This window comes from Lissotriton vulgaris, chromosome 5, assembly GCF_964263255.1.
Source record: "Lissotriton vulgaris chromosome 5, aLisVul1.2, whole genome shotgun sequence".
In the NCBI taxonomy this organism is placed as follows: Eukaryota; Metazoa; Chordata; class Amphibia; order Caudata; family Salamandridae; genus Lissotriton; species Lissotriton vulgaris.
Window position 1 is genome coordinate 347,640,456 of NC_141693.1, and position 25,482 is coordinate 347,665,937.

At 48.5% G+C, this 25,482-nt stretch overlaps 1 protein-coding gene across 19 annotated transcripts in view; it reads right to left on the minus strand.

Annotated features, from left to right (window-relative positions):
- HSPG2 (heparan sulfate proteoglycan 2) overlaps positions 1 to 25,482 on the minus strand; it is a 936,289-nt gene that overhangs the window by 185,233 nt on the left and 725,574 nt on the right. For all 19 annotated transcript variants that reach the window (XM_086921606.1, XM_086921602.1, XM_086921600.1 and 16 more), the window contains 3 exons: positions 20,378 to 20,507; positions 19,401 to 19,544; positions 535 to 669 (listed from right to left, as the gene is read on the minus strand). In XM_086921606.1, the coding sequence (XP_086777732.1) occupies positions 535 to 669; positions 19,401 to 19,544; positions 20,378 to 20,507 (409 nt within the window). The remainder of the gene's footprint in view (positions 1 to 534; positions 670 to 19,400; positions 19,545 to 20,377; positions 20,508 to 25,482) is intronic.

Sequence of the window (25,482 nt, forward strand, 5' to 3'; positions counted from 1 at the left end):
TTATAACTTCACATAGCTGCACATTCAGTAATTCATGCAGCCCCATATTCTGTGACTAACTTGTGCCTTTAGAAGACTAATTCAACACCATATTCAGAGATGAATTTACAAGTGTAGTCTAATATTCTTGGACTAGCACATTTAGAGGTTCAAGACTACTGCATAAAGGAAGGTATAGGCAGAATTTTTTTCTAGGATTTTCTTGAAGCTAAGAACCTGCAAGTTAGGAAATAACCTCATACGGGCCTCTTTATAGATCCAGATCATACAAAAACATTAACAATGAACGTTGGGAGCAAGCCAGGCATGGCTTAAGTGTCCCTACTATACTTCTTTGCATACTTTTTCTGACAATTCAGTGGCATTATGTGAATGTAAGAAATGTGCCAGTAAAAATTATAACAATGCAATTTGTTATACAGTTTGGCTACAGAAGGGAAATGTAATTGTTTTTATATAGTGCTTATTACCCGTGACGAGGCTTTGAAAGCGAGTTCAAATTAATCAAATCATTACCAAGTTCCTAGCTTTTACCTTGTACAATGAGGTTGACAACACTATTGGCTATTCCGTAGATGTTGGAGGCCACACATCGGTAGGCACCTTGGTTGCTGTGGCGCACTTTGGCTACGGTGATGATAGAGCCATCGGGGCTGATCTTCACGTTATCTGAAAATTGAAATGAAGACACAAAGCTTGTGATATTGTACTTCCCTCTCCACCGCTTACTTGAATGTATAAAACATAGCCCTGAATATTAACACGGAATAGTGGAAACTCTCATGGACTAAGAAGCAAACCAAAGCAATCTGGTTTGTCAAACCCTTAAAACAAAGCATTCAAGCTGGGAGCTACTGTATTTTGTACTGTCTTGGCAGATGAGACACTTAAAGCACGAGGTAATAGGGATTTTTCCAGCAGTGGCTGTACAGTGTCCTTGTATCATTAAACTACATTTCCTTCATTGTGTTAAAAAAGGAAAATGCTACTTACCAGTATGCATCTGTTCTTGGAATGTAGAACTGCAGAGTTGTACACTATGCATAGATCGCCACCTAGTGTTGGGCCCAGATGTTTGAAGTTTGTTGTTGTCCTGAAAAGTTCTTTGGAAGTCACGAGATAGGCGACTCCTCCTTAGGACCGCATTGCGCATGGGCATCGGCTCCATCCCCAGATTGTTTTTCAACATTAGGGAAATGATGGAGCTTTGCAAGTACAGGAAGGATGCCCGTGTAATTTGTATCTAATTAAGGTAATACTGGAACAGACAAGGGTAGCCGGGGAGGCGGGTGGGCGTGTACAACTCTGCAGCTCTACATGCCAAGAACAGATGCATACTGGTAAGCAGCATTTTCCGTTCGAGGCCTAGGAGCTACAGATTGTACCAGTGGCGTAGCGAAACCGGAGGGGGCCCCCCTGCATGATACGAGGAGGGGGCCCCTCCAGACTCAATCAGGAGCTCTCCGGCCAGAGTATTGTGCTTAGCGGGCTCTTAGAGATTGCCCCCACCCCAACACCGCTGGTGGTATGGGCGTCTATGTTGCGGCACTGGACTGGTGCTCCTGCTGCCTTCTCCTTTATGGTCGCTGCTGCTTGGTCTCTGCCCTTGGAGCCAGACATAGCCTCATTCCAGTTGCACCTGGTACCCTTGTCTCTTCTTGTGACACCATACTTCATGCAAGAATCCAGGAATTTCTAAATGCTTCGGCAGACACAATTCTGTCCCTTGACTTGTGGTTTTCATTCACTCTAAGCTACGGCTGACTTGTTGCTGTGAAGTGGGAGAAGATTACATGTCCGCAAAGTGGAGCACTCATCCCAAAATGCGGAAAGGAAGGCTGTTATCTATAATTGTCTGTTCTTTGCTATGGGCTTATTGCCTCATTTGAACCAAGCTCATATGCTTGCCAGTTCCTAGAGCCATGACCTTTCCATGTTCTGCTCTCTGGTCATCTCTCCTCATTTCTGATGATGCTTTGCTGCACAGATTGGTACACCTCTCTCTTCCCTTTGGGCCCCTGTGTGCTCCTTTGTTCTTGGAGCAAGATGACTTCAAGGATTGTTTTGTGAACTTCTTTTTCCATGGCCTTCCACCAGGGAATGGCTTCAGCTCCCGGGTGCTCACTTCATAAGCCAGGTCTTTGCTTTTATGAGTGTGAGAGATGTTTGCTCCGCTGTTAATTATATTGTTATGCACCATATTGAGTCTTCAAAAAAACATTCTTACTATACAAAAAACAACACTACTACTGACTCAGTCTGTTTTGTGTAAACTGTGTTAAACCCAGGACTCATAATGACATAAAGGACAAAAAAAGAGTAGATCCAAGAACTTTAACCCTGTATAAGATGGCTAGGAAGCCGGGCATTTGGTGGGGCAAATTCTCCAGCCACAATTCAAAATTAGCCCATAGTCAGGCAAGCACTGTTTCTCTAAAATAGCTTTGTCTACCCCTTAATAGTGCAGATTTGAGTTGGAAGGCTACTTTGGAAAATGTTTCATGTCGACTAGTAGTATCAGCAAATCAGCAGAATCAAGAAACCTCTCAGTAAATGATCCCAAAACTATTTAGTAACATCAGAAAGTATGGTATGATTAAAGTAGGAACAAAACAACAAACACTGGATCCGTCACTGAAAAGATATAGCATTGCAAAGTACCATTCCCATTCTACGTGGAGAGCACAATAATTCCTGCACGGTGTTCCCAACCGGCCCTGGAAGATTCTTCCCACTCCATTAGCACAGCATAACTCCCAGCTGCAGTCAACCTCTTGCCTTCAGGCAGGGTCAGGGGCTGAATGGGAGTCAGTCACCGTGTGTAGCCAGGCACCTTTTAGGCCCCAAAATTCACAGAGTTCCTGGGATGGTCTGTCTGGATTGACCAATTGCAAATTAGCAGAATAAGAAGGATTCATGCTCAGCTGACAACACCTAGACCGCCAAGATTTCAGGCCTGGATTGTGCTAAAGACAACACCCTTTCAGCCACACAACCTATGTGGCGTAGCTCGCTGTCCATGTAGGTAAGTGCTTCAGAGCCATACATAGGGGTAGTAAGCACAATATAAATCCTTCAATGCAATACAACAGAAACATTTGGTTCTACTCCTTGCAAGCTGACTCTTAACTGCAAGAACATGGTGCCAGAAGGAAACAGATATGAGGCGCACCACTGTGCATTATAAGGCCGAGTGTTGTCACGTCTGAAGACACACAGCGCCATCTGGTAGCAACGGAAAGCTACTGCTTTGTAAAGAGTAGGTGGATCTAGTCTGGTACCTACAGATAATCAAAACACATCCATGGGAAGAAGCGTCCATCAGAGATGTGTCATTGCCATGGAACATGCTCATCATAAATCAGTGTTCTAATTTACATCCAGAACCAGTAATGGGATTAGAAGGAGATGACCTTAAAACGGAGAGGCAAGTCTTTTACTTGCAGTGCAGTCTTCATATTGGGCAAGGTTTTACAAAGTTTTTCTCCCCCAGAATAATTTGACAATAAACATATGTGAGATAATCAAACCATTTAATATGCTCAAGAGTTACTTTACATATTGCAAAGTCATGTTATTTTCAAATTTGTATTTACAGTATTCTCTCTATTTTTTAAATGTCAACAGTATTGGCATCTGCTGTAGGCGTGAACTCACTGTGTGGTCCGGTATTAGCAAGAAGAGTATATCCTGACCGCCAGGCTCTGATCAATAGTAAACATGACCCACTTGGTCTTTGCCACCGTAAATGTAACTTTTATGTCTACCTTGGTGCAGATGTGCAGTACGACAACTAAGGCATGGGGAGTACCACTGATTAAGCACATGAATCATTTTTTCATTGCCTTCCATAAAATATGGCTTTAGTTTTTCCTCATCACGTAAAACAATAAAAACTAACCAACAGGGCCCTTTTAAGGTAAGCGCATATAGCTCCCTGACTTGATAGACAGGTATTGGAATTCCACTCTTTGTGGCTATAATATGAGGATTGTTGGCCATAGTTTTGTAGCAGAATTAGCTATTGGCAAAAACAACAGGTTATGGACCCACAAGAATTCTCCTTAGGTCAGCATTTCTAGACAGACTGCACCTATGTTGACTCAGACTGGGAACATGACATGATGTCTACAGGTTACCAATATTAAGTGCCCAAGCAAACTAAACAAGACCCACATTCACAATAATGTGTGATTAATTACAGCTATACTGCAGGGAAAACAGAGGTCCCCAGGCACAGCTCAGAATTTTGAAACAAGAAAGCACACAAAAAACGTATTTTTACTTCAATGTAAGCAGACTTCAGAAAGACATCTATAAAGAAGGAGTACGTCAGGTCTACTAATAGGTGGTAGCGCAAAAGAAAGTGGCAACAAACGAAAATAGTAGCGATCTGGACCACTAGAACGCATTGCTGTCTATCATCAGATACAGTCTATGCATAGCTGCCATGGTTTCAGATTACTCATGTGTGACATTATCAGAATTTCAGTGTAATTATGAGTGACATTCAACAACTATGAGTGACACTTTCTTGCAAGCACAAATCAAGCAACGGAGACGAGGGAGATAAATACATTTCAGAAATGATACCCATTTGAGCAATGAGAAACTTCAAGATTATCTCAAAACGGCTGCAAAGCACCAGAAATGGCAGGCCAGTCCTCCTCAACAGGTGCCAAAGCCAAAAGCAATGCCACATCCTTCTTCAACTTTTTGCCACGCACATACTCCTTCAAAACACCAACTCTCCTGTTCAAAACACACTCATATGTGTTGCCATCCCTCCCTTCAAGTCCATTTTCCAGCCACTGGCAATGGGGGTTCCGCAGGGATCCTCGCTGAGCCCCACGTTGTTTAATCTGTACGTGAGACCGCTGGCTGAGGTCGCCAGGCAGTGGGGCCTAACTTTGGTCTCATATGCCGACGACACACAGCTGGCGGTTACTCTCAGCGGGGATGCGGAACAAGATGCCCCCAGGTTTCAGGATGGACTGAAGGCGGTGGCTAGCTGGTTGACAGGGAACTGTCTCCAGCTCAATGCCACTAAGACAGAGGTTATGATTGTCGGAAGGGGAGTGGAACTATGGGGTGACCAATGGTGGCCACTAGAGCTGGGACCAAACCCGACTCCGGTGTCGGAGTTGAAAAATCTGGGAGTCTGGCTGGACGCTGGCCTTACCTTCGTAGGACACACTAAAAAAACAGCTGCCTGCTGTTTTGGTCTGTTGGGAGGCTTAAGACCTGTCCTCAAATATTTCGACGCCCCAACCAGACAGCTGGTAATCCAGGCCACTATCATCTCTCGCCTGGATTACGCTAGCTCTCTTCTAGTTGGGGCCAACCAGGCTGAGCTTACCCGCCTGCAACGGGTACAAAATGCTGCGGCTAGAGCGATTGTTGGCCTGCCTAGATTTTGCTCGGTGGCGAGTGTCCTTCGCTCCTTACACTGGCTCCCAGTGAGGAAGCGTATTCTCTTTAAGGTCCTCTGTTTGGCCTTTAAGATTTTGAGAGGTATAGGCCCTGAAATCATGTCCAGCTTTCTTTCTTTTTACGTCCCCGCATGCACCCTCCGCTCCCAGGGCCAGGCCTTTGCTGTAGTCCCTAGATACAGGCTCAGCCGAATGGGGGGACGCTCCTTCAGCGTAAAAGCTGCATCAACTTGGAATTCTCTTCCGGTTGAAATTCGTCTGCTGGAGGATCTCATGGCTTTCCGGAAAGCCATAAAAACCTTTCTGTTTTAGCTGCCCCCTCTAGTTCTTGCCTGTTTGCTGAATTATTAATTTTAAATGGCTCCTTCTAGTTTTCTGCCTGTTCCTGTTGTGTTATGCTCTTCCTTGTCAATGCGCCAGGACGCTCCTTAGCTGGAGTAGCTGTGCGCACAACAAATAGCAATAACATAACATAACATAACATAACATATACTAGCATTTAAAAGGGAGGGCCTCTGCACTTTTCAGCAGTATTATAATACATTTAATGGGAGAACGTCGGCACTTTGGAGAAGCGAATTGGTACTGTGGATAATAAGTACCAGCACTTTTTGTATCTTTTAATTTAAAGTACCGTTTGCACCATTTCATAGGTATACGTCAGTCCTCCAACTGCAGACATCACAGCTTGCTTATGAGTGACATTTTCATTTTTTCAGTGTACTTATGAGTGACATTCAAAAACTATGAGTGGCACTTTCTCGTGAACAAAATAAAGCAATGAAGACCAGGGAAACATAAATATCAGAATTTACACCCATATGTGCAACTCAAAACTCTCACTTTACTGTACCACAGTCGGTAGAAAATTAGAAAAAGAAAATCACAAAAAGTCTGTATTTTCTCCCTCATTAGTTCATCCTACAAACAGTAGGAAACGTGCTTTATTGCTTTGCGTAATGATACCTGACTGATATGGAAAATAAACGAAAACTGAAAAGTCATGTTAAAAGTGAACAGAAATGGCTTTAAGTGTACATGAACAAATGATAATATCTGGTATATTTTTTCAATACTTGCAATCCTTCCTACCTTGAAAAGTGAGGACCCGACCGACCTGAGAGGAATCAGCAGCTGCATTCTGGCATCTGCCCCATGGATGGAAAAGCACTGTATGAGATAGACAACAGCTGGTGAAAAGCCGGTCTCAAGACTTTCCTTTCTGCGTGGACTGAGAGTCTTGGCCCACACCAAACTGGAAGGGCACCGGGCACTGTGGCAGGGCATAATGAATGCATCCATTGGAACAAAGAAATACAAACTGTAAGCACAGTTGGAAGGCTCAGCACAGAGATCATGTGAAGATTGCGTTGCATCACACGCCCGTCCAGAGCACGGGAATCTCTGCCTGGGGGACAGGGCTGGTGAGGCAGCAAGGGCAAGGCCGGACTTAAAACACTCCAGCCGGGTGTAAGAGTGAGCGCGATCTCTTCCACAGCAGAGCAGCACCACTGACGGCCCGAAAGTATATTTAAATTCTCGCCAGTGTTTTAAATACATAAATCAACAGTCAACTGAACAGAGCCTACCTAATCCCCTGCAGCAGTTACCACCCTCAGCCTGGAGAGCAGATAGCAGAGCAACAGGCTCAGTGTTGGTCAGGCTGTAAAGTTTCAAAATTATGAATACCTCCTTGAGCCACGCAGCAACCTCGACTCTGTGATAACACCAAGTGTCAGTCTATAATGAGACCTCACGTTTCCAACCAGGTCCCGTCCCGTCGCAGGGCAGTGGCGTGATGACGCACTGTCCTGTCTGCCGCTCAAATTAAAATAATACATTTGGAAACTTCCAAGTGCTCCCACATCGGCCCGCCCACCTTAGGAGTAACAACTTCCAGCACCATTTAATTTATGAGGCGAGAGCAGGCGTCAAGAACATAGCTGTAAAATTATGTCCCAGACGGACACTGCTCTCACCAAATGTACTGTGCACTGATGGGGCCCCCTGGAGCTCGAGGGGCCCCTGGAGCTCGAGGCCCCCCCGCAACACAGGGGCTGCGGGGGCCTGTGTTACGCCCCTGGATTGTACACTATGCATAGATTATATAGCAGTACACACTCTTAGCGGCGACCACCCCTATCTGTTGCAGTAGTTTGGAATAATGTTTTGAGAACAGCCTGGCCCACATTAGCTTGTTGTTTTGTTTGCACATCTACACAATAGGGTTTTGTGAATGTGTGCGGTGTAGCCCATGTGGCTGCTCTGCAGATGTCATCTAGGGGAATGTTCCCTAAAAATGCCATTGAGGCCCCTATCTTTCTGGTAGAGTGGGCTTTAGGAGGAACATATAGCGTACATTTAGCTTTGTGGTAGCAAATCTGTATGCATTTGACAATCAATCTAGCTATTCCAGATTTTGAAATGGGATTGCCCTTGTGTGGTGGTGAGAAAGACACAAAAAGTTGTTTTGTCTTACGAAAGGTTGTGTTCTTTCTATGTACTATAGCAACGCTCTTGACAGCTAAAGTGTGAAGAGCTCTTTCTGCTACTGACTGTGGTTGCAAGAAGAAAACGGGCAGTTCCACAGATTGATTGAGATGGAATGGAGAAATTACTTTAGGCAGGAATTTTGGATTGGTCTGCAGGGGCAGCTTTATATTTTTTCTCAATGCGGGGATTGAGGACCCTAGCTCTAACGGGGTCTTTAAAAATTTCTGTTGCGTGCTTGATTACGCCCTTAAGCATTGGTAAGATGGCCGAAGACCTTTGTGTGTTGTCAAAAGTGTCTAGTAGAAAGTCTTCCTCCACTGCGTCAGTGTGCAAGTCCACCCCATGATATTGTGCGGCCCTCTGGACTAGCAGGTTAAAACCTATGGTGTCCTCTGGTGGGGAAGGTCTGGAAGGATAGACATCATCCTGTGGGACATAAGGCACATCAGGGGTGTTGTAATCATCCCATGGATTAGGTGACTGAGGGGGACTATTTGTAGGAAGGTAGCTCCTGACTATGGTTGCCCCCAACTTTTTGCCTTGTGTTTTAGCTGGTTTTTGACATAGTTGGCCTGGGACCCTGCCAATCAGGACCCCAGGCCTACTGCTCTCGCTGTAAAATGGATTCCATGTACCTTAGGTGCATTTACCAATTGGTACTGGGCCACCTTATCAGACCCTGAAACTCAGGGCATAGTTGTACCCAGGGCCTACCAGGGGCTGCAGCATGTATTATGCCACCCCTGGCTGGCCATCTAAATCTGACACAACTGGCTGCACGACAGCTGGGGCAAAGTGGTGTAATCACCCTTTGCTGTAGATATAGTATACCTATATCTAACCCTAAAATGGACACATGTATTCCTATCAGTCACTCGTATGGCAGGCCTTAACAATCCTGAAGGCAGAGTGCTTGGAATTATGTGAGATGGTGCTCTGGCATGAGCTGAGCCCGTCTGCAGCTTGCGGAACCAAGTCCTAATAGCTGTTCTATGATAACGCGTACCATATACTCTTAAGCGCATTATAATCCTCGCGGTTATTTGCTATCTTTGGTATCGCTTTATCAAAACATGTTGAGTAAGGTGTCATACGAATTCGAATACTAACCCCTCGCCAATTCTGGCAACGGGGTTAGCATTCCACCCTTCTAGAGGGACACGACATGTATGTAACTGGGAACCCCGGTTAAAGCTAACTCGAGCCTCAGCATCACAAAATGGATGCTGCCACCACAGACACAAGTCTGACCTCCTGCTGCTGGGAGCTTGGACAAAGGGTTTCCTGTCAGGGGCGGTGCTAGCACCATCCCAGACAGGGTTTTGTGTATCCTAGGTAGGCAGGGCTGAATAGGAAGGTGACTGCAAGTGGCACCCCGGTGCTCACTGTGCATCTGCCAGTTTGAACCAGGTCCAGGGGCACACCAGCCCCTGAGCTGAGGAAAGGTCCGACATGGGAGAGGGGTGTAACCACCCCCCTTCCTGGTCCCACCCATGGGCAGGACCTAGTCCCGTACCAGCCCCTTTCTTTAGAATAAAGGTGGGAGCGGGGACCCTTCCAAATTAGATCATCTTTGAATCCTGAAACTACTTTCTACGAAAGGAACTCAAGACTTCTTCCTAAGATTTCTCCCTTGTGACTAAGGAGTAGTCACCCTGCATCTGCGGGCACCAACTAAGAACACTGCGGTTTGCTGCACGTCCTTCCTCCGGAATCAGACCGACCAGCACGACGAGACCCGGCTTCCCTGGCACCTCTGACCTCTACCTACATCATCAGCCCAGCTGAGATCCGTGGGTGTGACGAGACCTCGAGGGACCGGCCATCTTCAGAACTGCATTACGCTTATCCAGCACGACCACCGAGGGATCCTCGAGTGAGTGCTTTGGGGTTTGAGAAGCCCTAACCCTGAGCAGCTCCAGCACCGAAGTCCAGCCTCCCAGCATCCACGAGATCTGCGTGGGGCCCTTCTGCTCTTTGCTGCTCACCGCGTTGTCCGGCCATTTGCCTGCTGGCTTGTAGCCCTCTTGACGACGAACGACGACACTCATCACTGGTCTGGTTGCTCCAGACTGGCCCTTGCTCCCCTCCAACAGAGGAGCACCCCAGACCCTCCTGGTCCACTCCAGACGCCATTTTGAGTCCACTGCGTGGGCTTGCATTTGCCAAGAGTTGTTGCCCCAATCCTGGGTCCAGCGACGTCGACAGCAGATACCATCGTGGGACAGCTCGCACCTCCATCCTGGTCGCCGACAACGCCTCCTGGTCCGAGAGACTGCAGAGCCCAGCGTCGCCCACTCACCTGGTCGAGGTGACTTCGTCCGGTGCCATCCTGGTGCCCATCTAATCACTGGCTAGTGATTCAGAACTTGGTCCCCTCTGCTTACAGGTATCATTCATCACCGATCCAGGCTTGGATCACATCGAACTTCATCACTGGTCGCCTGCCAGCAACTTCTTCTTTCAGGCTCCATAGACTGCAACGAGGATTCCCGACGTCTTTTCAGCCCTATGCAGCCGCAGCCCCTGGGCTAGGTAACCTGAGCATTTCGGTGCTCCAGCATAGCTTAACTATCTAAGTGTCCAGATCCTTTTTCGTTTCAGCTCTACCTAGTCGGATTCGTCCGATAACACTAACTTTACGAAATCTAGCATCCATAGACTTTGTCCCGCATCCCGCGTGAGAGTGCACACTCTGCACCCGATCTCCCTAGGCCTCCTGCTCGTAATCTGAAGGTTCAGTAGTCCAGTCCTAGCGATCCTAAAGCCTTTGAGACTAGTTACTTACCTGCTAGTATTCCACTTTTGTAGTATATGGTGTTCCGTGCCCCTCGGGCATTTGCGTAAATTGTGAGACTTTCAGAATTTCTTTAAGAGCTTTAATTGTGCTTAGCGCCCTGTCCTCATAAAGAGTCCAGGGCTGTTGTGTTATAATAAATATCCTTTTATTTTCATAACAACTTGTGTGGTGTCCTTTCACTTGGTGTTCAAGGGGTATATGTGATGGTATAACAGCTGGCTTAACACGCCCTCTAGAGTTTAGCCTAAAGACTGCTCTTGTCCATGCTACTAGGATAGCTGGTCTAACAGGTTGACTTACAACCAATCATCAATAAGGGTCGTTTGGAATGATACAAAGTGCTCACTAGAATAGTGAACATTATATATCAGGCCAACTTCTCACACTATTAGCCTGTGGAGGGTAATGCACCCTCACTTTCATAATCAGAATCTGTGTGCACATCGTCTGGATTAGGAGATGGTGTAGGTGAATGCTGTGGTGGAGAAGGTGTATGAGTAGGAACAGTATGGGGAGGTGGAGGAGAAGGGACCCTTAAAGGAAAGGTTGCAATGTATCTCTTCTTTGCAGGGGGAGGAGGTGCTGGCACCTCAAGTGGTCTCTTCTTGGAGCTGAGAGTCAATTGTCCAGTTTTGGGATCCTTTACAAGAGTTTTTTGTTGTGGATCCGGTGTAAAAAGCTCTTGTGAGCCAGGTGGATCCTTTGGCGTCTACATTTTCGGCTCCGTAGGTTTTTTAGGCACCAAGCCGGCAGTTGGCTTAGGAGTGTGCCCTTTCGAAGTGTCTTTTACGTGAACCTGTTTTTTCGGTTCCAAGCGTTTTTTCGGCTCCGATGCGTGTGAATCTGGAGCTTTGGTTGATTTTTTGCTCGGCTCCGAGTGCGTTTTCGGTGTCGATGACCCGCTGCCAGTCTTCTGCGCCGTGTGCTTGGGTGTCGAAGCAACGGTCGACGTGGAAGAGGAAGATGGCTTTCTCTTCGGTGTAGGTACTGGGTCGGCACCGGAAGTAGGCTGGCTCGAGCCCGAGCCGCCTGAAGGCTTTGTGGTCTTCTTTGCCGGGCCCGAAGGCGGGGCGTTAGAAGCAGTGTCTCAGTGTGCACCCGAGCCCGAAGGTGAGGGTGTGACCGAAGCCTTTTTAGATGGTGTCGAGGAAGGGGTGGGGTCGACGGTCTTACTTACGACCCGTTGAGCTGGAGTGACCTCCTCGACGTCGGAGTCTTCGGCATCTGATGATCCGATACTCTCTTCGGCGTGCTGGTGTACTGGCACGTCGACGCCCTCTCCGAAGATGTCGTTAGGAATCGGAGCTGACGAGCGAGCCATAGTTATTCGAGCTTTCCGGTCCCGGATTGTCTTTTTTTTTTTTTTTTTTTTTGGAAAACCTTTATTTGTAGAAAAAGTACACCGCTATTCAGCCATACATCCCGGAGGCCAGGCAGCATCGAGGTAGCAGGTAAGGTTGTGTACAATACTATATGCAGAAGCAATCAGGTTTAATTTTCAAATAATGTCGAACCTAGTAATGAATAAACCAAGGAATAAGAAGGCCTCGAAGGCCAGGAGAAAGAAGTGTTCATTAAGCACGAAAGAAAGTTAAAGAGGAAGAAGGTAGGCCGAGGACGGTACAGAGACAGCGGACTTGTGTAGCGGGAGGGGGTCGAGGGCCGCACACCCAAGACAGCACACAATAATAATGACAACAATAAGGCACGTGGGAGGTTGCACACCAGGATAACCTATCTGGAACCACGGGTAAGGGGCACTACGGGGAAAGCTGGACATCGGAGTCAATCTCCACAGGGGGGTCGCAAATATCACCTCTATAGGAGTTCCAAGCACCCCACACAGACCTCCACATTCTAGGCTTGCCCCTGGCCACATACACCGTCTTCTCACGCAGCATGCACCAGTCCATATTGGTTTCCCATAAGCTGAGCGAGGGAGGAGCAGGCGCACCCCATTTCTGGGCGATATCTCTCTTGGCCACCATGTTGCCCAAGGTGACCCAACGGGTCTGGGCAACGCTGTAATCATTCGGGCACCAAATATTGAGGAGGCATCGCCGGGCCTCAGCCGGTAGGGCCACACCAGTCACCTCTTCCATCACCTCATGCACTCGTGTCCAATACCGGGCAACTCCAGGACATTCCCATATGATGTGCATGAAGGTCGCAAGCATACCACATCCCCGCCGGCACAGACCATCCGTTGAGAGCCCCATATGTATGAGTCTGGGGCCGGTGACATACACCCTGTGTAGTATCTTCAGCTGAACCAGGCAGAGCCGTGCTGATATGGCCACCTCTCTAGGGGAGGAGACCGCCGACTGCCACTCCTCGTCGTCCACCTCTATGCCATCATTCACCCAGTGCTCTCTCAATCGCTCAAGCAAATCAACTCTCACATTAATTAGCTTCTTGTACGTTAGGGAGATAGCGCTGTCCGGCATGTGACCGTCCAGCACCCGATCCTCAAGGGGCGACGATTCGGGGATCGCCTCCCCCTCCGATATATGGGGGGAGAGGGCATGGCTAAGCTGGGCGTGTCGGAAATATTCCGTCGCCGCCAGTTGGAACTCAGATTGTAGCACCTCAAACGTCTTGACCCTTCCCCTTGCCACCATGTCCCCAACCTTAGATATCCCAATGGTGTCCCATCTGTCGAAGCCCTTAGTATGCCACAGCTTTCCCAGTATGTCTGAGTCATATAGTGGGGTGGCCATGGTAACCCTATCTTTCCAGCCCAAGGTGTCAGTGACTGCACGCCATATATGCACCATCGTCTTAGTGGGGCCCGTCAGCTTCCGATCCAGAGACCTGGAGTATAATGCTCTATAATAGTTCCCGTCACCCACGAGCCACCGATCCATGGCGTAGCCCGGGTTGGTCGCCGGGCCATAGAGGCCATGGTTGATTGCCGCGAGCTGGGACGCCCAGTAGTAGCGTCGCACATCAGGCAGGGCGATACCCCCATCATAGCATGGTATGGTCAGCTTGACCAACGAGATTCGTGGTCTTCCATCCCACAACAGCGCTCGCTGCAGGGATTCGATCTCCCCGAAGTATTTAGCTGGCATGGGATCCTGGGTATTCTGCAGAGCGTAAAGGAAGCGGGGCAGCGCCATCATTTTAAATAACGCTGCTCTGCCCATCAGGGAGATCGGTAGCTTCTTCCAACCCTCGACGTCCCGGCGCAGCCGCACCAATGGTGGAAGTAGATTGTGCAAATATCGGGCTCGGGAGTCCCGCGACACGTAAATGCCCAAGTACCGAAAGCCCTGCTGGGCTATCTGTATTGAGCACCCACGGGGGAGGCGCGGAGTGTCTCCACACAACGTATACAAAGAGGACTTAGACCAGTTGATCACCAGGCCCGAGTGGGCCCCAAAGGTCCCCAACAGGTCAAAAACTACAATGAGCGAGCGGCAGGGAGAGGTAAGATACAAAAGGATGTCGTCCGCGTAAAGCGACACCCGGTCCTCGAAACCTGGGGACCACGTTATCCCGGAGACATCGGGGTGCGTCCTGATCCAAGCCGCCAGAGGCTCAAGCGCCAGGGCGAACAGGAGCGGCGAGAGCGGGCATCCTTGTCTAGTGCCCCTGTGCAACGCAAAGGAGGCCGACAACCGACCATTAACAGCCACATTGGCCAGCGGAGCAGAGTACAGCAGCCGGACCCAACCGATGTAAGCGGGTCCAAACCCCAACTTGGCCAGGACTGCCCATAGGTAATTCCACTCCAGCGAGTCGAAGGCCATAGTGGCATCAAGGGAGGCGAGAACCGCGGGTTCACGAAGCAGATGAGCACGTGCCATGACCGCGTGGAGCCGTCTCAAGTTGAGCGCCGTATTCCGGTGCAGTATGAAGCCAGACTGGTCCGGATGAACCAGGTCCGAGATCACTCCCACTAGCCGGTTGGCCAACAATTTGGCCAGGATCTTGGGTTCTGCGTTCAAAAGTGAGATGGGTCTGTAGGACCGGCATAAATCACGCGGTTTTCCCTCCTTGTGTATCACCACAATGGTGGCAAGTCGTTGGTCGAGGGGGAGTTCTCCTGCCTCGCGGGCTTCAAGGAACATATTCAACAAGGGTGTGGCAAGTGTGTCGGCCTTGAGTTTATAAAGCTCAACCGGGATGCCGTTGGGTCCCGGCGCTTTGCCAGAGCGCAACGACCGGATCGCCAAGGCCACCTCATCCACGGTCAGGTCCCGATCCATGTCATCTCGTTCGAGATCTGAGAGGCAGGGGAGTTCGATGTCTTCCAGAAGGGAAGCCGAAACAGACTCCGGGAGGGGATTCGCGGAGGTATAGACCCCTTCAAAATATTCTGCGAAGGACCCAACTATAGCCGCCGGGTCCGTCAGGGACAGGCCATCCGCACCCACCAACTCTGGGACCACCCGGGACGCAAGTTCCCGTCTATCCAGCCATGCCAAGAGCTTGCCCGCCTTGTCTCCCGAGTCATATATCCTGCCCTGTTGCTCCCTGCTCAAGGCTTTCGCCGCGTCAGTCGCCCGGAGTTCGGACTGTTTGAGGGAGAGAGCGTGAAGTAGATCGGGAGACGGGCCCAGCGCCAGTTGGGAGTTTAAGTCAGCGAGATCAGACTCCAGCCGCACCACATCCTCATCCCGTCGACGGCGGGCCTCCGCAATCAGGGAGAAGGCCTCGCCACGAAGCACGGTTTTAAAGGCCTCCCAAAGGGAGACGGCAGAGTCAACGGAGCCAGTATTCTCGGCAAAGTACCGATCCATAGCTTTAGCCAGGAGCGCCCTGGTCTTCGGGTCGCGGAAGTACCATGGGTTGATGGGTGCCACCCGCGAGGACGCGGGTATCTGGAAGTCAAAAGAGACCCAAACCGGGGAATGATCCGAAATGCCCCTAGCCAAGAGACGCGCGGTGGACACAGACTGCGCCTGGGCAGCCGGGGTGAGGACGTAATCTATTCTAGAAAGGCTACCGTGGGCACCCGAGAGGAAAGTGTACTGCCGCTGGGTGGGGCGTAACAATCGCCAGCAATCAACCATCCCCATGGAGCTCAGAAAATCAGGTAGCCAGGACTGAGAAGGACGCAGGTCTCTGGATGGGAAGCGGTCCAAGTCTCCCGAGACTACGGAGTTGAAATCACCACCCACGAGCAACAATCCCTCGGGGAGACCTAAAATGGCGCCACCCAGATCCCTGAAAGTAGTCTCCTGCAGCCCCGGGGGAACATAAACCGAAACCAAAACTAGCGTGCGGCCCTCCCATCTGCCCACCACAGCCACATATCTGCCTCTCTCATCAGCAAGCACAGACTCCACCTCCAACGGGAGGGACATGCGCACCATGATACCCACCCCTCTGGATCCCGAGGAGAACCCCGAATGTGCCACCATTTTGAATCCACGTCTATTCAATGCTTTACAGGCGTAACCCACTAGATGGGTCTCTTGCAGAAAAACCACATCCGGCGAACATCGCTTGAGCATCTGCAACACGACACCCCTTTTAATGCGGTCCCCCAACCCGTTCACATTCCAGCTCAACAAGTTAAGAGATTTACCCCCCATCATCAAGGACGTTCCGCCCCTCCCCCCCCACCCGCAATGGCGCCCACAATGATAACATATCAGTCCAATAGTTCCTCAGCCAGAACAAAGAGTAAAACATGGAAAGAAGTTGAAAAAACACACCCCAACTACCCACCACCCTGCACCCCTGCATTAGACTATAATCCACCCCAACTAGCAGTGTGCCTGTCGCCCCTTAACTAATCTACAAGAAGCCCACAGAGGAGAAAGGAGGCATCCCATCCCCCCCGTCATCCCCCATATCATTTACAATACGAGTCAAACCAATAGCAGCAGTGTCTGAAGTCGATGCCCCTTACGGCCACCCAGCTCTCAGAAAGTCAAGTGATTAAACAATTATTCCTGTGCTTCCGCGCCTCCGGTGGTCTCCTCCGTCTGGTCAGCCGGTTCATGTCGCTCCTGGGGCAGGGTATCAAGCCAGTGTCCCACCTCATCTGGGAAGTCAAAAAAGTAGGTCCGGTGGTCACGCTCGATGCGGAGTTTGGCAGGATAAAGCATGGAGTAACGCAGGCCCATCTCCCTCAGTCTCCGTTTCACTCCCGTAAAGCTCTGGCGCTTTTTCTGGACAGCCTGAGTGAAATCCGGGAAGAAGTTCACCTCAGAGTTCTGGAAGCGTAGAGGGCCCGCGGTCCTCGATGCCTGCAGGATAGCGTCCCTATCCCTATAGTTAAAAAGCCTTGCGATGATAGGGCGAGGGGAGGCGCCCGACTTCGGCGGCCCACCCGGTACCCTGTGGGCCCTTTCCACCGAAAAGAACTTACTCAGGCCCCCGGTGCCAAGTTCTTAACCACCAGGTCCTCCACAAAGAGTTCAGTCGAGTCCTCTTCGGCCTTCTCCGGCACCCCGGTGATGCGAACGTTTTGGCGCCGCGCGCGACCTTCGAACTCGTCTAGTCGACGCGCCAGCAATCCATTCGCCATCTTCAGGTCACGTACCTCCGTCTGGATATCGGACACATCAGTGACCAGGCTAGAAGTCTTGAGATCCAGCGATTTCACCCGGTCGTTAGTCTTCCCGAGGTCGGTCCTGATGAGGTTTAACTCAATCTTCAGGGAGTCAACCTTGCTGGACAGTTTCTCGCGGAGAGTGTGCATCTCCGTTTTCACCCCCGTTATCGCACCCATGACGTCCCGAAGTGTTATCTCAGAGTCGTCCGGCGATTCATCCCTTCTCGAGTCTTTAGTGCGGCCCGACAGTCCCGGTGATCCCTTAGACTGGGAAAATCGCTCCGGAATGGTGGATTGGGACTGGGATGGTTTTCTGTTGAGCCGCTGAGTCTTGCCTTTGTCCGGGTCACCTCTGCCCGCCATGTTGGCACTCACGGGCCGGGCGGTCAACAGGGGCGAAGAAGCTTCGTACAATATGCACAATGCACACAGCGGTGTTGCCAAGGTCCGGTGTCGAGGCCGTGCAGCAAGGCGCTCAAAGATCAGAGGCACCCATTGGGGGGACGAAGCGCAGGCAGGGAGGCACCATGTGAGGACACTGCTGTACCCCTCGACGGTCGCCAATGACGCGGGCGGAGCCTCCGGGGTCCGTCGAGCTAACTGAGTCCAGGAATGTCAGATTTTCATTCCGAAAGCGGGTGCCGCATCAGGACCGGCTTAGCAGTCGATTCCCACAATCGTGGGACAGGATGGGTAGCAGGATTATTGCGGAGGATCGGGAGGTCTTCGGAGCTCCGAGCTCACGCGGCCATCTTGGTCGCCGGCGAAGCTCCTCCTCCCCGGATTTTCTTCTTGGGGCGGAATGAGGCACACGCCGAACAGTCTTTGGCCTCGTGCTCCGGTGAAAGGCACAGGTTGCACACCTCATGTAGGTCGGTGTGGGGAAACTTCGACCCAAATTGAGGACACTTCTTGAAGGGCGTCCTTTCCATGAGCTAGAAAGTGAGGCCTAGGTAGGCACGAAGGCCTTCATCGACGACCGGATTCGAAGACTTTGAAGTTGGTAGAGAATTGCGTCGTAGATCGCGATCGAGACAATACTGTCGAACTGGGTGAGGATTGTGCGCCGAAGGAAATTTGGTTCCAAACCGGAGCGCAGGAGACACATCCGAGCCCGATGGCAAAAAAAAACAATCTGGGGATGGAGCCGATGCCCATGCGAAATGTGGTCCTAAGGAGAAGTCACCTATCTCGTGACTTCCAAAGAACTTTTCAGGACAACAACAAACTGCAAACATCCGGGCCAACCACTAGGTGGCGATCTATGCATAGTGTTCAATCTGCAGCTCATATGCCTCGAACATATCTTTTTTCTAATTTGAGATATCATAGTCAATCTCTCTGTGAGCCTCTGTGAGTGGGAGATTGTTTTATCCACGTTCTGTGTGCCTAACCTGTTTCCTTATGTAGTACAGTTTGGAAGAAGTGAATGTTTTCATGAAACACTTACCACAGAATCCAAGCACTTGAGGAAGCCTTCTTTGTCCCAACCAGCTCTTTTGACAAATTTATCTTGACTAAAAGCACATCCTCAATCGTTATAGCCAGTGTTCTTATTCTACTGACCTACACAAACCCATCACAAGAAAAAAGTGGCCTACCTTGCTAGAGCTCCAATTACATTCAAATGCAGCCATCCCAGTGAGAGGGGACATTCATATCAGTCAGAATGTCCAGTCCTACTTCAGACCCTTACTAAAGCGTGTGTGTGTGTGAAAATGAGTAAAACTCACTTTCATTTTAAGAAGCCTCCAATTTAATATGTAGTTGGAGATTATACGTTAACCATTACCATTTATTTCTTCTGTCAGAAAATGCAAAGAAGCAATCAGCTGCCTCTGACTCTAAACTCAATTTTTAAGTGTCGGTTTGCTGATAAAGGATGGAAATAAATACCTGAAAACACCACCAGCCTCAATATCTTAAACATCCTATACAGTACGCCTCCCTAGAGAATCCCCTCTGCAGGCCACTTTTACTTGCAAACATTTCTAATATAGTCAATGTATCAACAGTTACACCATCTGTAGCGCAGAATTTATTGTACATACTAGATAAAAATAGGGGGCATGTTTCCTGGATGAACCATGGAGCCACCTTCACCCTCCCCATGCAGGATGCTCCAACATTATTCAACACAAGAGCACCTCAAGTAGCTCACCTTGCAGGGGTTTATTGTGAGCCATCTTCCACTCGATGCGTATTGGCTGAGCGCCATCATGGATCCTACATCTGAATGTCACATCTTCACCCGGGCCAACAGTAGCACTGTGCGGGTCAATAGAAATGATGGGGCTCTGCAAACCTGTTAGAGTGATATAGGTCATTAATTAAACTGGCTTGCTCGCAAGCAACCATGTTCTATATGCAGAGATTAATGGTGGAATCTCTTATATGTCACGGGCAGGTTGTCAGATACAGCCCTTCTCAGAGATAGGACTAACCTCCCAGGACCTATGCTTTCCTGTTCTGGTTGGAACAGTCTGTAGCAACAATGCTTGCATGCAAAACCAAAATGATGACAATAATAACGTACTGATCATGATGATGGTTCACCCCACTAGTTTGGAGGTCAAAACCTGCTACAGTTTCAAATCAATTTACATTTTTGCAACATGTCAACCAAAAAACAGCTAGTGTAACACTTCTGATACCAGCTATGGCCTGTCTTTATGACCATGCCCGTAACCACGAGATGTAATAACCAGATTGGAACTACTGCAAAGAGCTCAAGCATTTGTTGGAGATAGGATTTTGACAGGCACTTAGAGGCCACTTATTTTGTAGCCCTTGCTAGGCAAATACTCAACAGCTTACTCTATTCCCTCTCATGCGATTAAGTGATCATTGCAGAGTGAAGCAAAAGAATAGGCTACAATTCTCTTCTCTGTCTGATACACTGTGCCTAGTTTGAAGAAGGAAAGACAACTTCAGTTTTCGGTATATGCACTTAAGATGTTTATCAAAGCGTTAGTGTCCAATCCCCAGTGTTTGTGGAATACCAACAGATTCTATCATGTTACTGATTCACAGCTGAATCTCAGAAGCTCGCAATTTTGACAAAGTCTTTGCTTTAATTCATATATCTAATATCCTAAGGGTTAATGAAATGATCCTGTTCATCAGTATAATACTTACGGTAGGAACCAGCAGTGATAGAAACCATGACAGAGGCTTTCTGGACACCAGCTCCACTGCTCACACGGCAGATGTATTCGCCAGAGTCTGCTGGAGAGGCCTGGTGAATTCGTAAACGTGATCCCAAGACCTGTGGAAGGGAAAAGAAACAACAAAGTCAGGTGTGGAAACTGTAAAACATAGAAAATCTGTTCATGTGCAGCTCTTAATATATGCATGCAGAATTAACTTTTCCATGTATTTTATTATATGTGTTGCAGCAAAATAAGCTTTGGAATATTCAAGTCAATAAATACAGCACACCTATATTGGACTGCAGGAAAAGCAACCCAGCTGTGAATGAAAGACTTTGATTAAGCTTAGTACCAGGACGCAGTATAGAGCACACACCCTTCAGTTCATGCAACTGCATTAGAGCGAGGATACTCATCACCACTGAATCAAGTTCCTATGGCAGAAAACAAACAGACTTGATGTCAAAAGCCCTCAAAGGCAGGATAGTAATATTGATAGCCATCTTAAAATGGATGTATAATTGATGTTAGTGATGCCCTTGATGGGAAACTAGGCTTCAGATTCAGAAAAATAGAAAATAATCAGAAGCATGCTTACATTTATGCAATGGTTCAACCTACTGGATTAAAAGAATATTGGAACCACAGAATTCATTTACCCCATGTTTTGACTTTGACTGGTGTCCATTAGTTTATTTTGTGAGATCCATTCCATACATCTTTTAGAATATAAATTGTAAAGATTTAATTCCCCATAAGCTGATCACAGCTCAAAACTGGAAATGCTCTGGCACTTACCACCTTATTAGATGGACTGAGCTAGACTTTAATGAACATTCTTTCTCAAATGAAATCAAAAGGCTCAGCAAGCCACGTTGTTCCTAGCTGTGCAATGCTATCACTGGTATATTTGAACAAGCTACTCACCTTTGGTAATGATGTTTAAGGTGGACAATATATCTAACCGTGGATTTCTCACCTTGTGAATTATTCACAGGGTGAGAAATCCACAATCAGATATATTAACCACAAGAAACCTAATTACCAAAGGTGAGTAACTTGTTCAAATATACCAGTTTCAAACTGGTCAACCGGGATTTTTTTCTCTTTGGGCTGCTGGTATATCTTTGTAGCTTATTGTGACCCTGCGGTTGTTACAGGAGACTAGTCAGGTAGTCCTTAGAGGTCACTCTTCTGTCCTTGGTGCAATTGGGAACATGTCCAGCCCTTGGTGGTGCTCCTCACAGGTCCAACAGCAGGCACAACCCTCCTTGGTGAAGTACCTGGTACAGCAGGTGCATCCTTCTTCTCGGTTTTGCAGTACAGGGGTTTCGCAGGCACAGTCCTTTTGTTTTCCACAGGCCCAGTAGTGTTCTGAGTTCTCTTGGAGGTGTATTCAATTTTATAATTTGCACAAACATATGTGAGGGAAGGACTCACTAGCCAATAGGTTAATGCCCCTTTGGGCAATCCCACCCATCTTGTGACTACTTCCTGGGAAGTGTGGCATATAACTGTCCCAGAACGCACTATCCTTCACACTATCAACATAGCTAGACCCCTCTTTTCCTGTGTGAAGATCTCTAGCCCACATCAAGGTAGGGCTACCAGTAGACTACATTGCCCCTTCAGGAGAACTAAAATAGTTATTTTAAATTCGACTTTGGTAATAAATTTGATTTAATGTATTTAATAATTTGACACTTAGAACCACTTTTCTGTCTAGTTCCATTGGGAAGTTGTATTTTATTAGAATAATAAAAGTCACCCTATGTTATATAATGGGGCACCAGGTATCCAAACAGGAAAATCGACTTTGGAGATTTTCCACTACCAGGGGGCGTAAAACACAATTTATACATGGCTTGCTTAGAACCACGCACCCTACCATTTGGGCATTTAGGGTAGACATTTAGGGGTGCCTGATCGGTAATAAATATGGAGGTCTGGCCCGGTCAAAAGGGTAAATTTGACAAGTCGAATTTGACAATGCTTCAACAGTCATGTTTTCATTTGCCACTGTAGTTGTGAACACTGAAATACACTAGATCCCATCAGTGATACTTTAACCTACAGGCTTTGGGTGCCCGAGTACCATATATCAGGGACTTGTAGGTAAACTCAATTTTCGAATTAAAACGTCCAATCGCGGCTTATTTTACTTTCTATCCAAACCGCCGAGGTCAATTTAGTGGTGTCACAAAACAGTGAAGCAGTCTACTAAAGGCATCTAAACATACTCTGAATACCTTTGACTAGGGACTTACATGGAAGCTAGTCTTGACAATCCGGGATCAGACAATTTTTTCCCACTAGAATATACTTTTAAGGGTCAAAACACACACAGCTGGGTGCTGGACATCAGCGCACCTGTTTGCAGAGTCATTGCACCAGTACCTAAAGTCATCAAAAAGTGGAGAGTGAGCCTGCAAAATGCCAACTTAGAATGGACCGGTCTGTAAAGGCAATACTCATTCTATACTCTATTGCAACAATGGTTCACTTGGAGGAAGCTGTAAGCCTGTACTTCCTAAGCCTCAAACTGTATCAACATACATAAATGTACGCAGTTATATTTATTCATTGTACATGGTTTGTTCATTGTTAAACATACAATAAGGTGCTCCACAAAGCAGTACAGTGATCAGGAACAAAGACAAGGTAAATAAAGGTGTTCTAGTGCTATTGGCAGAGAGAACAAAACAACACTTGATTGGTAGGTAGTAACATTTCTAGAGGACTCAAAATTAGAGTACGATTTCCAAACACTGCAATGAATGCCAGTCAACAGGTAAATTAGTCAACATTTGGACCCCTAAAATTATTTTGCATGGTCTTCATCAGGTCAAAGCTAGTGGCCATCATGAATTAGGCATACCACAGAGAATGTGGTGAGGATGCCTTCAGAAGTCCTGGTATAGGTTCTGATCCACCATCAGAATTAAACTCTTCAGTTTAAGGCACTGTCATTAGATCTATGTGGACCACCAAACCGTATTCGTGCAGGAGCACAGGACGGTGACAGTGTGCAGAGGCAGTAGCAAGGCAATACTGCTTTGTAAACGTGTGTACCGAAGCAGACATAGCTGCCTGACAGATGCAGAGGTCATACACTCCGTGTGTTAGCGCAGTGATAGCAGCTTTGGCCTTGGGGAAATGAGCCTGTAAGCCTTCTGGGGCTGTTTTATTGCTAATGCATAGCAGATTTGTATGCAGAGAATAGCCAATTTGGACTGCATTATGCTTCTTTGCCTCTGAAAACCTTATAAAAAGCTGATCGCCCATTCGATGTTCCTTGGTTTGAATGAAAGAATCTCAGTGCTTTTTTAGGACCGAAACAAAGAGGTCTCTCTTACGCCTTAACATGGTTGGAGTGTTGAAGCACAAGTTACTACTTGTGTAACAATATATCTGTAAGAGACATTAGTTAGTGATAGATTCCTTGCCTTAGAATATCCCAAAGCGTCAGACTGGATCCGTAAAAATTGCTTAGCAGTACCCCTGCATTCCAGTAGGTGGCGTCCTGCGGCTCCGCGTCCGTCGCTGTCGTTGTATGCGCCGAGATGACGTCACAGAGACTACTACGGCGCCAGCCATGCGCGCTGGCTTCAGTTCTGTACACGACTATACGCGCCAGAAACGCAGAGCCATGCAAGATACTGACCACTGGTGCCATGAAACTAGGGCACTGAAAGGGATGACCTTAACCCTAGAAATAAGTTTGCAAAACGGGGAGGATGGGTGGGGCAGTAAGGAATTTATCACCAACTAATGTCTCTTACAGATATATCATTACACAAGTAAGTAACTTGTTCATCCGAAAGAAACACATAGTGATAGATTCCTTACCTTAGAATAGATACCCCAGCAATACCAACCCCGGAGATGGGTCTGCGAACAAGATCTGCGCAGAAGTGGTATAGGCGGAAAGGTGTACAATAGACCGCAGCTCCACTAGCAACGAAAAGCGTCTCCGAGCGAGTGCCGCCTTGGAAATTCCAACGGGCAGAACTGATGACATTGCGCGTTCTCTTCGGTGGCGAATAGATCTAACCAAGGCTCTCCCCACTGCTGAAAGAGGCCTTGCGCCACGTCCGAGTTCAGACGCCATTCGTGATCCATCATGCACCGGCGGCTGAGTTCGTCCGCCCAGGCGTTCCGGGAACCTGCCAGGTGTTGAATTACCAGGGAGACGACCTGGTGTTCCAGCCATTGCCAGACACACAGAGCCTCCAGACAAAGGGTCCACAACCCGACCCGCCCTGTTTGTTGCAGTTCCACATGGCGGTGGTTTTGTCCGCAAACACCTGCACTACACTTCCCTGGACAGAAGGAAGGAATGCCTTCAGTGCAAGTCGGATCGCCCGCAGCTCCAGAAGGTTGATATGGAGCCGGGACTCAGCTGGAGACCAGAGGCCTCTGATCTCCGCCTCTCCCATGGGGCCCCCCTAGCCCAGGAGGGATGCATCTGTCACTACTATGTGCTCCGGTTGGGGTAGGGAGAGGGATCTGCCGTTGACCCAATCGCGGTCTGTGAGCCACCACAGCAACTGTCTCGCAGTGCCCTCTGCGATCAGGACGTGGTCGGTCAGGTTGCCCTAATGCTAGGCCCACTGAAACTTCAGTTCCCACTACAGAGCCCGCATCCGCCACCTGGCGTGATGCACCAGAAGGATGCAGGAGGCCTTCAGCCCCAGAAGCCGCAGCGTCAACCTGACGAATCTCAGGATCAAGGCTGAAAGATCGGAATCGGAGCCTGAATATCCTGAACCCGCTGCTCGGGAGGATAAACCCGAAACTGCACTGAGTCCAGAACCGCTCCGATGAAGAGGAGCTTCTGAGAGGGACACAGGTGTGACTTCGGCACATTGATGGAGAACCCCAGCTGATGCAAGAGGTCTGGCGTCGTCTGGAGGTGGCTGACGACTGTCTGGGGCGAGCCCGCCTTCAACAACCAGTCGTCGAGGTAGGGGAAGACTGAAACCCCTAACCTGCGCAGATGAGCTGCAAACCACCGCCATCACTTTCGTGAACACCCGTGGGGCGCTGGTAAGGCCGAAGGAGAGCACGGTAAACTGAAAGTGCTCGTGA